General features: G+C 37.5%; 2 protein-coding genes across 6 annotated transcripts in view; one reads left to right on the top strand and one right to left on the bottom strand.

Annotated features, from left to right (window-relative positions):
• Positions 1-3,530, top strand: part of FLT1 (fms related receptor tyrosine kinase 1) — a 109,884-nt gene extending 106,354 nt beyond the window's left edge. Inside the window, exon 30 of the mRNA XM_064645439.1 lies at positions 1,460-3,530. Coding sequence (XP_064501509.1) covers positions 1,460-1,664 — 205 coding nt within the window. The 3' untranslated portion in view covers positions 1,665-3,530. The remainder of the gene's footprint in view (positions 1-1,459) is intronic.
• A 1,251-nt stretch (positions 3,531-4,781) lies between these two features.
• Positions 4,782-16,463, bottom strand: part of PAN3 (poly(A) specific ribonuclease subunit PAN3) — an 80,021-nt gene continuing 68,339 nt past the window's right edge. For 2 of the 5 annotated variants that reach the window (XM_064645442.1, XM_064645440.1), the window contains 5 exons: positions 16,160-16,299; positions 15,272-15,401; positions 11,634-11,698; positions 10,778-10,916; positions 4,782-7,726 (listed from right to left, as the gene is read on the bottom strand). In XM_064645442.1, the coding sequence (XP_064501512.1) occupies positions 7,586-7,726; positions 10,778-10,916; positions 11,634-11,698; positions 15,272-15,401; positions 16,160-16,299 (615 nt within the window). In that variant the 3' untranslated portion in view covers positions 4,782-7,585. Of the gene's footprint in view, positions 7,727-8,282; positions 8,409-9,446; positions 9,586-10,777; positions 10,917-11,633; positions 11,699-15,271; positions 15,402-16,159; positions 16,300-16,463 lie in introns of all 5 variants that reach the window. The other 3 variants (XR_010428281.1, XR_010428280.1, XM_064645441.1) reach the window with 3 other exon arrangements.

Genomic DNA, 16,463 nt, shown 5'->3' with positions numbered 1-16,463 from the left:
TGACTAACCTTGTCATATTTACAGAATTTATTCCAAGGGCAATATAAAACTATGGGATGCATCTGCAATCCTTATCATGTGAGTTCCTCCTCATGAACTCCATCCATCTACAAATAAATGGAATGGGGTGGTCTTCTTGGAATTGGACCTTCCAATTTCCTACAGCAGGACAGAAGACAGAGACCACACTCCTTAAAAAGCACACAGGCTTGTGATTTAAAAATTTGAGAAACTGTGACATCTAAGAGAAACTGCTAGTTCTCCATTTCCTAAAGAGGAATGGACATGCGCTACCAGTTCTGTACTTTTATTTAAAAACCTAACAGTGCAAATTAAAATGAAGAGCAAAACCCTGGGCTCTGAAAGCCTCAACAGATGTTTTGACTGTCTTCTCTGGAATTCAAGACTAGGGTTGCCAACGTTCCTGACCTTATAAACAGACAGGGGTGAATTGTCCATGAACTTCTAAAAATACAGGAGAAGGAATCTAATTTTAGGCATTGTGGTCCAACATGTTTACATTAGGATTTCACATGTAATCAATGATGAAAAATGCTCTGGCTTGTCCTTTGTCTATGGATATATCTTTGTTATTGAACTCCAGTGGTATGAAAATTCTCTTTGCCTTAACTTTATTATTGAAAGAGCCCTTTTAAGCACTGCAATCTCTTAATACAGGTGAGAAAGTGCTGTAAAACCAAGTGTCTTTAAGAGTGGCTTGGTTAAGAAGACATGAAACCCCTCTTTGTAAAGGGCATCTTATAAAAGGCAGCTTACAGGATAACTGTAAGGTCCTTTGGACAGGAAATCTCTAATTCAAACCAGCAGTTCATGTTAGCTGTCAAAAGAAGCCCAAGAGAGGAGATACCCAGACTTCATGCCCTTCCTCACAAACCCTAGCCTTTTATTTTAGGAATTCATCCCAGCATTAGGCTTTGGGAACATCTACATTAGTAGTTTTCTACTTTTGCCCCAAGGCTTGAGACTTTTCATTACTTCACTCCTGCTCAAAAAAATCCCAGTTCCATTTGGAAGAACATTTAGGCATGGGGACCCTATGGGGATGCAGAGCCCAGCAGCAGAGATGCCAGACACTCCCCCCTCCTTTGCCCTGCAATGACGTTTCACTCGCCAGCATCTGCCACAGATGAGGCACCAGAGCTTAGGCTGAGCAATCACATACTCCCTGCAAACACCAAGACTGATACAGTGAACACAAGCACCTTTAACAGTGATGTTCAGTCGCAGCTTCTCTGTTCAAAAGGGGACTCGGGGAACACAGGAGGGCTCCTTCATTTCTCTCTTCCGTACTCTCATTGAGCAAGGCCATCAGCATCAATGCCCTCCTCATCATGTCAGAATAAACAAAGCTGCTTCTTGTGACCTGGCTTCGCTCAAGTCATTAAACCAAATGCCTTTACAGGTTAAGTAAGCTCACAGTGACACTGCTCTCTTACAGCATTAAAGGTGCCAGCAGGAGCAAGGAGTCAGTGCTTTCTGGAATAACCAAGCCAAGAAGCCTCTGCAGTTTCAGCTGTGACCATCTCAGTGACTCCAAGCAAAGATATACCTATGGTAATGCGGTGCTGGAGAAAATGAAAGCCAGCCATTCACCGCCTCCTGAATATAACTCTGTTGTCCATTATTCTCAAACACCTGTTTAAGTGCTTTTCTAGGCCAAGATCTAAATATGCATTTAATCCAAAAAGGTTCTTATGAAAAACTGTCAGTTTAAGAACTTTGACCCAAATTATGTTAATTATTATAAAATTTAGAAGGTTATCATTGGCTTAATCACAGTGATCTGCTTTTCTACAGACCACAACAAACGTATTCAAAATACAGCAGCATACTATTGCTTAGGCCTCGACTTTCCCAAATGCTCAAAACCAACAGCTGCTAAAAATGCCCCATGCTTCTGCATCCAGGGAAACCTGGATGGCCATTTATTACACAGAAAACTAGTTCACTGTTTGGTTCCTGGCAGCAGAATGGCATTTCATGCTCTTGTCTCCAACTCTCTGCTCAGGCCCAGGTGCAGCACTGCTGTCCCAGTCAGGAGAGGCAGCTGGGAGCCCTAGAGAGCCAGGAGCCTGCATCAGGCACTAAGGCATTTACATCCTATTGCTGGGTTATGTGTAGTGCTGGAAAATAAAAGGATTCTTTAACAAGGTAGAAACAAGAAACAGACCACAAGCTACATTTTCAATGAAAACTACTTTGAGAAACTTGAGGGAAGGCTGATGCTCTGGGGAAGCCAAATAGGCTATTTGGGAATGGGGAATTTAGGTGGATCTTACTACTTCAGATGGCACATGTGGTAGGGAGCCTTGCGAGGCAAGAATTTAAAATGTGTTGCTAAACACAATGGACAAGGACAGAGAAGAACTAAGACCAGAGCCAGGGCTGCAACAACAGGGAATACATATCAATTCAGTTTGGATAAGCCTGCTGAAATCAAGTAAATATTCTTGAAGTTTTGCACTTTGTTAATATGCCAACACGCACAAACTGGAACCAAACCACAAACTAGATATGTTAAAGCCAAGCTCTGTCCACAAAAACCTTGTGGACCTTCTAACACTGCACTGATTGTATTTTATTTATGGGAATCTGTCTGAAAAGACAGGATGGCTACTAAACTGCATATACTTTAAATTAATTCATTGCTAGAGAGTTTGAAGAGATCAGTTAGGAATTACAAGACAATCTCCCTGTAAAGTTAGGGCAGTTTTTCTATGAAGAGTTAAATTTCCATGTTAGTTACCACTATATATGTACAGGAATAAACATGTATCATTCATTTGCAACAGACTTTGGTATAGCATCTCAGAACATGAGTGTTCTTTGCTAAAGCAGCATTAGGATGCACCCATTCCCTTTCACCTTTGAATGCAACATTAAAATGAGAGTTGGCCATTTAACACAGTAGCACTGATATCTTCAAATCAATTACTGCCCAATCTCAGCTTCTCATGGTCCACTAAAAATATATATTAACTCAAATGCTACATGTTATATGGTCTTGACCTCTTAGAATTCAGCTTAAGAGCTGTGAATGTAACCCACTAACAAACAAAGGCATATTTACCTTTTGCATATTTACAAATAAAAATTATCTTAGATATGCAAATAAAATAAATACGTACCACTACTTCTAAGCTAAGTATCAATTCCAGATCTTCCTGGCCAAGAGATCATCAGTTTTAAGTATCTATTGCACTGTCTCTTGCTGGCAAAGTATATTTGACCTTGATCAAAACAAAAGTTTAAGAACTGTTTCCTAACTTTAATTGAACAAAACCAGTTACAGAATGATGCATCTCAGAGGAAGCGTTTGCACAATGTAAATATATAATTATGCTTTTTGTGCATAAATATTTAAAAAAACTGGATTACAAAGATTACTTTTATATGAACCTCCTAAGTGTCTTCAGATGTGAATAACTCCTATTTTGTCTTGCATTTTCTGTCTTCATATAATGTATTTGACTGCTAAATTCATATAATAAAGTTTGCTTTTGAAAGAATTCAGAGTTCTGTCAGTGTCAAAGACTGCTGTGGCAGATGACTCAGCACTGGGCAGCACAAACATCTGGCACAAAATCCATCCAACGTGCCAGTTTTGTGAGCAAACAAGAATGTGGAATAACTCAGAAGGCACACTTCTCACACAGCAAAGCAGATACCATGAGAGACACTTGAACTGCTCCCCGTGTGAAGGACATCCCCTAGGTTCAGCATATTTAAGAAGTGCTCACTGCTGCCTAGAGGCAAAAATTCAACTCTGCCTCTGGGAGAGGCGAGGTTTCATGGTTGGGGAAGACTAAGCAGCCCATGAACAAACATTCACTCAACCACCCACCATGTTCCTTCTGCAGCCAGAAGATCCACAGCAGACAAAAGGACACCAAACAGAGCTAAGGCGTCCCCAACAAAGCCTGTTCCAAAACTACTGTGACATCAGGTAGCACCTCAGGCCTGGACAGATGCTTTCTCTTCTTCAGAGAATCTCCACATTCCCACCTCATCCATGTGAAGAAAATGGAGATGAAACTTTATTTGTGAAAGTAGAATATAATGGGATCGCCTGCTGCCACAGAAGCTGTGTAACTGCTGCTGCACATTACTAAGGAGGAAACTGGAGACTAGATATGTCCATCAATCAAGCTTATTGAAGCTTATATAATAACATTTTTAAAACACTGCAATTTAAGGGACAGTAACTCCATGTTAGATATATGCAGGGGGTACTGGCAATTTCACATATATTGCACAAAATTTCATGTTCCATAAGCATGGTCAGGATTGGATGGATACAGGAGATTTTATCCCACCAGCAAATCATCTAACCATTGCTGGTTAAAAATACAGAAAAAATAATTCTGGGAAGTGAAGCTGTCATGACTCCACATGCAAATTCTCAGAGAAATTAATATACATTGTCACTGGGGGAAAAAAGCTCAATAAACATGGAAGTAAGGGTACTTGAGCAGAGTTTTCAAAATTAGGGCTTATCTAATAAAGAAGACCCCATTCAACTGAAGCAGATTGGATTTGACTTGGAAATTAAGGAAATATGCATGAGTTACAATTTAGTCAACAGCATCTGTACCTTTTAAAACATCTGATACACTTTAAATGGTAAACACTAAACACAATTTGTGACTCTTAATTGTTGAAACTCTCCATTGCAAACAGAATGAAATACAATTCCGGCACCAAAGTTGAAAAGCCCTCTATCCAACTTGAGAACTTCACATTGTCAAAATAAGGCCACATTACTTCTGGTATTCTTTATTAAAAATACTGCTGTACACATGAACAATGAAAACAGGATTAAAGATGAGTAACACATATTGGGATCATGACATTAGAACTTAACATACTGGTGCTTTTTAGGGGAAGCAGTTGACACCTGAATTACCGAAACAAGGGCAAATCAAAAATACATAGGTACCCTCAACAGAATATTTACAATATAGTAAATACGGCAACAGAATTTAAAACAGGTACAAAAATTAAAATGACCAACATCATATGATTTCAAAGGTTGTCCCTTCTGTGCTTTTAGCTGTAAAAATTTGGAAGGTCAGAAATAAATTTCCCATCTGGGAGGGCACATCCTGGTGACTCTTCTTTTAAATACAGATACACAGTTCTTCCTATGACTGCATCAAACTACAACTTTAGGACAACCTTCTAAATGGAATTAAAATGGGGTAGAAGGGCTCTCCCCAAAAAAATACCCAAGCTGAACTTCAGACTGTTCAAATCATTCCCAAATACAGATCAAATAAAATAAATAGAAAACAAAGCTCAACTTCTTTTTTATTTTATGTATTACCTGACACCAAATATCTTCTGGCTGACATTATGTACGAAAACTTATTAGCTGTCTACCTTTTTATTTTAAACCAAGTCCTGAGGTTACTAGGGGCTGAAGCAAACTGACATTATGCAAATACACACAGGTTTGCAATTTAGACATGTCTTGCAGAGGGTGTGCTGGTCTAAAAAGGATGAGAATTCAAGCCCTATTTTACCCCTGCCTTACACTTCCACAAAATATTGGTCCACAAATTAAAAGTTTCAAAGGTTCCCAAACCCCACAACTGAACAGATGATCCCCTTTCATTTTCAAAGAAAACAATACTGGAAAAAACCTCAGCCCGCTTATAAATTAAGCATTCCATATTTCTTCTAGAATACAAGTACTTCTTTTTTGTACAAAAGAATTACAATATGATTTGTCAAAAAACATAGAAAAGACAGCTGCTCTTCCTCAAATACATGAGCTAATGATAAAAGACTGTTTTGCATGTTCACTTTTCAAAGTTCCTGTTCCTTTTATATTAAAAAGAACATTCTGGCAACTGTTATCGTTTGAATATTAAACATTGTGTTCCTTTTAAAATTGCAACAATAATCGATTTTTCAACTCATCAACTGATGCTACCTAATGTGGATTCAACCACATTTTCTAACATGTGTAAAGCATGTCCCTAGTCTTCAAAGCTTTCGATGTGAAGAGAGTTGCTTTTTTCTTGATGCAAGTCTCAAGGCGGAGAATCATTTTAAAGCTTATAAAAGTGGACAGAGAAATATTAAAAACTTCTCTGAAAACTACAAATATTGAGAATTATTAAAATTGATGTCAGTAACATCAGTTGCAAGTGCTTAGAGTCTGTCCTGACCTTTTGAGTTTCCACATTTTCTTCATGGTGAGCACCCAGTGCTATTAAAACATTCAGTGCTGGGAAAGGATAGATACAGTCTTCACTACTGCTTTAAGAAAGGAAATTCCTACGTATTTGGCAGTCTTCAGTATCAAAGTGTAGGTGTTTAACTAGAAATCCCATAAATACCCAAGTTTGGAGACAACTGCATGTCCAAATATTAGAAAGGTAATTGAGGAGGAAAATTCCAGACTTTTGAGACTGAATTACTTCAGGAATATTCATGTGTTGAGTATTATCAAAAGTAATATTACTTTGGGCTAAGCAGTGACTGCAAAGGCACAGCAGATCATTATCCCTCCAGATTCAGGCCGTAAAACTTGAAAAGCTCTTGATGCCAGACAACTGCTGTGTTTAGTTAATCTTCTTTTAACAGTGTCTTTGTATCTGTATCCAGTGTAGCGTACCATAATAAAGCTGTGGTTCAAAGAACAGAACTTTATACAAAAATTATACTGTAAATAACCTAAAGTAATACACTCCTGAAACTTCAGGCATTTAAACAATTTCTTTAAAAAAAAAAAATCTATTAAAAAAATTGCATAAATGTAAATGCTTCTGACTACCAGGAAAACGTACAAACAGTTTTTAAAAGGCGCTGGTTGTGTTTAGAGCAAGTTTGATATGCTCCTTAAATTATAGATGTTTCCCATTATGCTATTTTCGTCACTTTGCTTAGACAAAGTTTAAATCAAATGACAGGGGACTTTCTTTCCTTTTTTGTCAATTTATCAATACTTCACTTGACTGGTTTTAAAAAGTTTTGCCTTCTCACATTTCTTTGAGCTAACAGTGGGTGGCATACAGAGCTTGCATACAACACACTTTTACAGAGGTTACGAACTAAATGGTCATTAATAGAACACAATTTCTATTAAATGATTTACCTGGTCCTTTATGCTATTCTGGGTGCAAATAATATCAAAAATGAATAAATTTTGCTATATCTTCCGTGACAAAAATGTATTCCAGAAATGTCCTTGCAAAGAGTTTCCCTTAAAGTATACAATGTGGCAAAACTTCAGAGATCAGAAAAGTCTTAAAAAAATTAAAATTAGTGCATATACAAGTGGAAAAAATAAAAGTAGGAACATCATGCACCTGATGTGTTCCTTAATCTAAAATAAATTCTTCACAGATAAAGCCTCCAATGGCAGCCTTAGCTCTAGGATAAGTGAAACATTCTTCCCTTCAAGTAACAGTGTACCTGACTGAAGTGCAAGCAGCTTTGCTCATCTCCTGTTTGTTTCCCAAATGTGAAATGAGATGACAACAACAATTCAGCTGTAGTGCAATTTGCTACTGGTTAAGTTCCTCAGCAATGTCCTGCATGCTTTCAGCAAATACTACAACTGACCATTTGCGGCTGCAATCAGTTCTTGAAAAGTATTTTCAAAGCAGCGCTTTAAATCGCTGTAAGTTACCACAAGTACACTCTTCTCATCTCTGGAAATGAGGCTTATTTTTTCTGGCACACCAGCATCTAACTGTAACAAGAATGCAAAAGATAAAATAAAAGAAGTGTGAAAGAAATGGCAAAACATTTCCCCAACAACAAAAGCAATCAATTTCTTGGCAAGTACATTGTTATGGTGCAGTTCAAGTATGCTAACAGCACAGAACGGAAGGATCTGAATTGCACCACAACAATGTTCTTGCCAAAAAATCGAGACATTTTGGTCTTAACCTGATGGACATTCTAGACCTTAGGACTAGATTACCATTGTTTTCTTCCCTTTCCACAAGGCAAATAATCCTGCAATGCTATCCCCTTCCCTGTGTGGAAGCAAAATTTTCATACAGCTCCTGAAGAACAAAACTACGTTTGACATTACATTTACACATAAGATCCACAAGCCTCCATGTAGGGTAGGTAAATTACTTCTTGCCCACTCTAAAATGAGATAATGGATGGATCAGCCCCAGGTAGTCTGAAAACTGGTAGAAACCCGAACCTCACATTTTTAGCAGCACCGAAAGCAAACTAGTTCCTGTATTTCCTATGATGTATGCTATATTTCATCCCTTAGGAAAAAAAGTTACCTTGGTATAATCCATAATCAAATAGATAATTTGCTGTTGAAGATTAAAGTTTGTTCCACGTTTGTTTTCATGTTTTGTTCTGACTTCTCAAATTCAATATGTACTTTAGAGATCTACCATTAAATCCTAATTTGGAACAGAGGAATATCCTACTCACAAGCTAAAGCCCCTTACAACGCTGTATCTTATGTTCTCCTCACTTTGCAATTAACGTTCACCAGTGGAGAACTGTCAGACTCAGTTATAAAGCAAAACTTTTGTAGCTCTGTTTTAGTTGATATGTTGATATTTCCAAATACTTGACACTACAAACTTTCTTGTTCCAATACAGAAAGTGGGGCAGAGACAAGTTGATATGACACTATCGATCCAATCTTTGGAAATACAACCTGAGCGGGTTCAAATATATGTATTATAATGTTCTAATGAACATTAAAACAATTAAATTTGTCACCAAGATGTTCCACTAGCTGCTGTCTGGAGCAACACAGCAAGTTAGCAATTTCTTGTATTTGTCTTTTAAAGTAATGTTATGAACATAACCTTAAAAGCTGGAACCTCCACATTTTAAAGCTCCTGCTTTGTGAACAGTTTCAGAAGGACAAAAGTAAGCCAATTAGCTTCTAATTTTTGTAGAGTAGGATAAAACCACCACTGTCTTCCACCATCCATCACAAAATATTAACACTATCAAGGTGTTTTATGAAATATTGTCCACTGTTCATTCCCATTATCATCATACAATAAATCAATGAATTACCTTAATGTAGGATAGGGAAGATCTGTATTAAGAAAGCCACACAGCTAACTAGAAACATCAATATTTATGGCTTTCTTTCTTTCCTCCTGTGGAGGCATAAATCAGTATCTCAGCTGAAAAGATCCCCAAAACACCACATTAAAATAAAAGATTTTTATTTTTTTTTTAACAGAGTAGCTTTCATTCAAAAGGAATGACTTTGGACTGTAGCAGGAACGCCCAAATAAACTGGTACACATTATAGTTTTGGAAGTGCTTTTCAGAGTGTATTTCCAAAGTAGAGTTTCATAAGCCTTACATCTTTTGTGTGCTGAGCCCACAACCACAGAAGAGAAGAGCCTCTGTTTAAAAAGGTAAGCCATGAACATTTATAGAACAAGGCATTCTTTGATATTGTCTCTTACCTGACCTATGAATTCAGGACTGTCCCCTCTTGCTACAGTACTGTATGGGTCACTGCTTTCAAATCATGATGGCATTTCACTGCCTATTTGAATGTCAACATGCTTTCTTTTTGATTTAGCCTCAATCCCTTTAATGTCCCTTTTAAAGTGATTACAGACACCAACCAGAAAGACAAAAAGGAGGTTAAAGAAATGCACAGCAGTGGTCTAATAGGAAGTTAGAAGCCCTGACAATTTTAACTGAAAAAGATTTAACTGTAGTTAAGTCAGTTATTACATGTCAAAGGATCTGAATATATTCTGGGTTTTTTTGGGGAAAGTTGGCTATTCTAATCCTAGAAAAGAAAATACTGGGCACTGAAACTGTGTATTGTCAGTGTCTGCATCACCATTCTCTGCAGAGTGAGTGAAATGACCAAGCAGCTACAACAAAAAAAACAAAAAACCAACAAAACAACAAAACAACACAAAACAAAAAAAAAAAAAAAGGAAAAAAAAAGGAAGTAGCAGCACCTTAGTCTCCTATTAATTAGTGAAGTTTGGCAAAACAATGTAAAATAAGTTGAAAGCTGATCTGCCAATTAAAAAAAAAAATCAGCTCAAGTACTTTTTAATTTATAGACCAAGACAAGTTCTTTATCTACTGAAGATCTTGTGGTCTCTCACACATCTCCTGCTATTAATCATGACAGTGCTCAAATACAATTTTGCTAGTGATGCAGCCCTTAGAAAACTGCAAATACCTTTATCAAGTCGACCTTGGAAAATGAAGGGCTGGAGAGGCTAGGGAAGTTATTACAGAAGTGGACTTAACATTTTAAGTCACAGAAATTTTCCAGCACTGTCCTAGAGGGCAAGAATTTTGCACAGATTTCTATTGCAGTTTCCCTCCTGTCTCCTACTCTGGTCAGCACAGTTTAGGAATGGATTGTCCTGCCATACAACCATTTTTTGCGATAACTATCAGCAGAAACCTCCCCCAGTTAAAGGGGTTTTATGGATCCTTTATGCTGTGTTGAAAAACCAGAGTAGCATAAAGGGACCAGCATTGCTTATCCACAGTATTCAATGCATTCTAGGATGAGAAGTTAATACTGTATCTCATGCTATATTAACAAATTTCAAGTTTTAATATTCATGTACTAAGTTTATTTAAATATTCATAAATGTTGGAATATTAGCTCAGTGAATACATTGTTTTCATCCAAAACAGGGAAAATAACCATCAGTTAAACCAATGGAATTAACCTGCCAATGCCAACTTGTGTTGCAGTGGGATACTATTTTAAAGAATGCTAACCCAAAAAATTTTTAAAAGCTAACCAAAGTACCTTGTTAAGACATGAGATAATGTGACTGAGGTCAATCCACGGAGTACCCGCTTCTGTCACCTGATGGAAAAGGTGATCTCGAAAGAGCTTTAGTAAATACCTGTCTCCAGTTTCTGACCACGTTGGGTCCTTCTGAAACCTGTTGTAAAACAAAGGCTCATATTAAAGTTCAGTAAGTTAAGAAAAATCAACCCCCACAGATACACATGACTCTTCAACCTAAACTGAGTAGTCTGACTGCACTGCTAAGCTACCTGTTGTAAATTGCAATTAAATTACAGTCTGCCCGTCACGAACAGAAGATAACATAGTCAAACTTTCTTAGCTGCTAAAGCACCTGAAGCTAATGCCACAGAAAATAATGGAAGAAAGCAAGAATTATCTGCAACAAATTTAATGCGTAAATGTTAGAAACCAGCATCATAAACATAACTGTAAGTCTATGCATAAGGATGGAAAACAGACCATGAACTTCATTTTTATGTGGTTAGTTGACAGAAAAACAAGCTGAAAAATCACTAGCTTAAAACCAGTATCTACATCCTTTGCTACAGTTAAAGCAAGCTACAGATTTCCTCTAAAAGTATTGCCTCTCACAACAGAGTGAGCGCTAAGAGAAACCATACTAAATACAACGAAGCAACTTCGGCATATCTATTTGTAGCCTTCTCCTCTCCTTTATTTAAAATTTTGGTCAAAGTTGCTTATCTAGTTTTTCTCAAGGCTTCTTAAAACATTCATTTTTCCAAGGGCAAACATAGGAAAAAAATGTTTATCTTAAATTTATGAGGGAAGAAACACTGTATTGCAAACAGGGTTTTACATACTTTAAACCATGAAAACAAGTATTTCTTACTCAGGCCTCTCATTGATTGTTCCCAGTTTTGCTAGAAGCCTAAACAACCTTCCATTTTGCACCTCCTAGAAAACAAGAAAAAAGTTATTAAAAGTTTCTGAAACATAAAATTAAGACATTTATTTGCAAAAGGTATATGGTAGTAATGCCAATGAAGCGCTATTAATTACAATAATTTGTTTATTCAAAGAAGAGGGTATAATTTTTTCAGAGATCAAATGCATTGTATTGTGTATCAGTAGTCCAATGCTCAGTTTAGAACTTTAAATTATAATGTGAAGATTCAACAACTAATGACACCTTGCTGCCCCAAAAGGAACCGGATCAGGCAATCTATTTCTTTGTGGAAACATAAGTCCAGTCTCTTGCCAGCCTATACTTACAGGTATGCTAAAATATAGTAAGTTAAACAAGATGAATATATTAATATATACATATACACACACAGAGTTATACCAAGATATTTAGAAGTACAGTATAATACTTTATTTCAGGTTAAGATGCGAAGGAACATAATCTAACAGATTTGTTTTTCAGAAATGCTTTTTAGGCCATTATTAGCAAATATTTAGCAACAATATCATCAGACTAACATTCAAACTATAATTGATTCCAAGTATCATTTCGAAACAAGTCTTTCCAGAACAGTTAGAATCTAAGTCTTAAAAGAGTATAAAAGTTGAGTCCACAAATGACAATGAGCTCACATACAGGTAGAACATTAGAATTACAGATGCTTAGAGTACATGCAACTGAAAATTGATTTAGTATGTTTTTCCACATCACTGGGATACAGGAAAAAGAGTACATCCCAGCTTACATTAAACAAAAGATTAATTCACAGTGTAAGTCAAAGCTGTCAGGAAAAGATTCTCTCCTGATATTATTCACATTCTGCAATGGCCCAGCTCTACAGCACTATTCATGCTAAGATGCATCGCATTCCATGCAGGATAATATTGGTTTCAAATTAATTCAGTCTGGAGTAGATTACCGTGCGAAGATGGGTAAAGTAGGTCAAGGTGATAACCGCTTGGCCTCAGACAACCTACGGGTTGCAGACTTCTATTACTAGGCTAAAAACACACCGCAGAACAGCTTGTTCCACTACAGTACCTATACTTAGAGACTGACAAGGGAAAACCTACCTTCCCCAGCTAGGTAGGTCTGTTCTTTGGTCTAACCTCCAAATAATTTTTTGGTATGTGGTCAAATACACAAAAGCCAAAACAATACTGTCCTAGTTAGAACAGCTGAGACCTCAGCTCATCACTGTGTGGGTGTAACCCAAAACTGTGTATTCTATACCCTTCCATGCCATTTCCCAGAAACTGTTAACAATAGACCATTTACAGCAGCTGCCCAGCGCAGGCCTGACCCCTCAGGCTATAAGCTGAGCGTTAAGAGGCCTGTGAGATAGGAGGATGCTCCTGTCCTCACACCCATTGTGGAACTCCCCACCATGAGGGAGGTACTGGGCACTCCTGCCTGAACCTGAGGATATATAATCTTGGGGTCTTGGGACTTTGGTACCACTTGTGGGATCCAGAGGACCAGAACTTGGACTGGACTGCCATCACCACTCTTGACCAGACTGCGATTACCATCCTCGACCGGACTGCAACCAGCACTCTCACCAAGGTTTTTCCCTCTCCTTTTACTTTTTGGACTCAGGGGGACCATGTGGGGCTCAGCACAGGGAAGGGGACCCAACAAACACCACTCTGTTCATGCCCCAGAGTGCTGGGTTATACATCTGGGTTTTGTGGGTTAAAACCAATTGTTTGTCTGTGTAATTGTATTTATTGTATTATTTTTATTAAATTGTTATTCTGATTTATAATCTCTTTTGAGTTGGGTTCATTTCCCCTGCTGGTTTACCTTTAAACCAGCACAAACACCTATGTGAAGGCTGCTACCTTGTAGATTCCCAATCAATGGTGACACAGCTGAGCAACAACACTGGCACTAAGTCTCCAGGTAGCCTCTCTGCAGGCTTAGGAGCCTGTAAGGCAGGGAATTTTTCTACACAGTGGATCACAGGGCTTGGATAAACTGTGGCTTTGACTGCTTTTGACATGTATATGATGAACATAAAGGTGAGGAAGGAAAGTGATAGTGTAATAGGGTCACTGCTCTATGAAACATGAGCATTACAGGAGTAACAAGGTTACATGGCTTCGAGAAAACCAAGTTATTAACTACATACAAGCCATTCCCAGCATCAGAAGTCCCTAAGATACAGATGACTGTGTCCTTGGAGAATATGAGGAAAAAACACAATCACACATGCTAGTCTTTTTCCAATACTCTCCCCAAAGCATCTGCTTGGGGCAATAATGAAGAGAGTTTAGACTTAAGGGATACTGTAGCTCTAATACTATCAAAGATGTGCTAGTGCAAACAAGTTACAGTATGACAGCTAATTAAGAAGTGCTATTTATCACTGCCAGGTAAATAGCTATTGCCAAACTGAGGGCTAAGCAACAGCTTGGATTTGTAGTAGCTCTGCTCACCAGCCAGTGATAAGCAACTGCTATAAACAACTTGACTAAAAATGCAAAATGCTTAATGCTGATTATAGGACAATCTCCATCTTTGCAATGGGAGAGGGTCCATCTGCCCAGCTTTGTGCAAGCACATAGGGCCACCTTAAGAAGAAATGATCTTAAATACTTTTAGAGAAGGATTAGTAGTTGATTCTGATGAAGTGAGCACCCAACATCTAGAAGTCTGCATCCAACATAGATACTGCCTGGCTCTTCTATAGCTCCTTGCTTCTGACAGATTTCAGTATCTTTCACTAAGGAGGAAAAAACTGTTATCCAACAAGCCTGGATTGGAGAAATCAAGAGAACCAAGTCCATTAGAATCCCAACAACTGCTCTACTGCCTCCCTCTTAAAAAAATTCTCAATGGTTTACAATGCAATGGAGTCACAGTACTTGATTAAATTCTTACTTATACCCTATCCCACACATTTTCAGGGTCATGAAAGCATTCTGTAATGTATCTCAATCCTGACAGAAATCCTGCTATCAGTGGCTTCTAACAGACATGCTTTTCTGTTGAAAAAATACACACTGTTAGCACTTGATACCTTGACTGAACACTATAGACTACTCAGACCCCCACAGCAAGAGGTGCACACTTCAGGGAAACTAAGCACAGTATCTCCATGATCTAGAATTCATTTGGAAAGGAAAACATAAGATTGAGAAGTAAAGTGACACTGAAATCCAAATCCAAGAATTTAAAAGGTAGCATCTGTTGCTGTATAACCTTTAGCACACACTACATGATCTAGTATGTGATGACATACATGGCCTTATTTACTCAGAATGCTATTTTTTAACTGTTCTATAAAGAACATATTTTCCCCAAGACTGTTGATTGGATATGATGTTACTTCAGTGAAATGCCAGCTGAGGACATCCTAAAACTACGGATTCTTGGAGCTTTTGGACTTTCAAAAGCCTGAGCTTAGGGTTGTCAAGCCTTCAGGTAGATTACTTAGGTTACTTAACAAACAGAAGGAAAAAAAAAACCAACAAAAACCAGTAGAAAACATTCCTTTTAAAGATAAAGCTGTAGGAATAATGCCTAGAGGTCTTTCTGTAGGAATTACTACGATTTACCTTTGCTAGGTCTTCTTCTATTACATCATTTCGCATTTGAGCAGCATCCAATTGAGTATAGAATCGTGCACCAATCATAGGCATGATATCATTTACACTGCGAAGCCTGTTTTGGTCAGTCAGCAAATACCTGCCAAAATAACCCAACCCCCAAAAGATTACTTAAACATGTCACAAATGCCAGAGATTATATCCTATTATGATAAGTATTTGACTTTTTTTTGTTTAATACACATAGTTGACAATTTTTGTCTTTCTTAAAAGAAGATATTAACAGAGAAAACACGTGTTAACTTACGTGTATATACCTAGTCAGTCATTTATACAATATGAATGTATTTTCATGAAACTGTGCAATTTACCCCACTCAAACAGCAAGAACACACCCAAAAAAGAGGAGACATGCAAATTCAGATTGTAATGCAATTGTTTTTCAAATAAGGGAAGGAGCAAAGATTTCTACTTTTCCCACTCAGGTTGCAAGAGAAAGGCTGACTATACTGAAACAACACAAAATAATATGCTGCCAAGAAAAACAAGCACTCAACGTTTTGGTCAAAAAGGCAATGTGCCTATTTCTCAATACCTTCTGAAACTGTAAGATAAGAGTAGCATATTGCTATTGTAGAGAACAGGCAGTGAAGCCCAGTATTGAAAACAACTTCAAACGCTTGTTTTGTTTACACTCCTAATTGTTATTAGGAGCTTTACCAGCATCTACAAACAAATTTTAAATCATAACATTTAACAATGCATTGACTGTGCAGAAAACTCAATGACAGTAGTTTTATCTGTAATCTTACTTGCATCTAAAAATACCATTTATCATTTGCATTTCTTTATGTAAAAGTAGTAATTTCCTTTAAAAGATTTATTAAGCCAACTTACAAAATCAGATTCTTCAGATCAGAGGAATAGTTGATTGTCACCAGTTCCATTGCTTTCTGCAAATTCTCTCTCTGAATTCCTGATAAAGAATTGCAAGCCAAAGCCAACACAACTTTCCCCAGGGAGATCAGATCTGCTTGCTAATAAGGAAAACACACACAGGTAAGATTCTTAACATAGACTAATATTAGCTATGGTGCCGGATGGTGTTAAAAAGAGACAGTTCTTCAATAACCTTAGAAGAATTTGAGCAACTAGAGTAAGTACTATTCAAAGCACAGTTCGATATGACTAAATTACAAGT

Source organism: Pseudopipra pipra, chromosome 2 (genome assembly GCF_036250125.1).
Source record: "Pseudopipra pipra isolate bDixPip1 chromosome 2, bDixPip1.hap1, whole genome shotgun sequence".
Taxonomy (NCBI): domain Eukaryota; kingdom Metazoa; phylum Chordata; class Aves; order Passeriformes; family Pipridae; genus Pseudopipra; species Pseudopipra pipra.
Note: the sequence above shows the minus strand (reverse complement) of the source record. Positions and strands in the feature narration are given on the sequence as shown.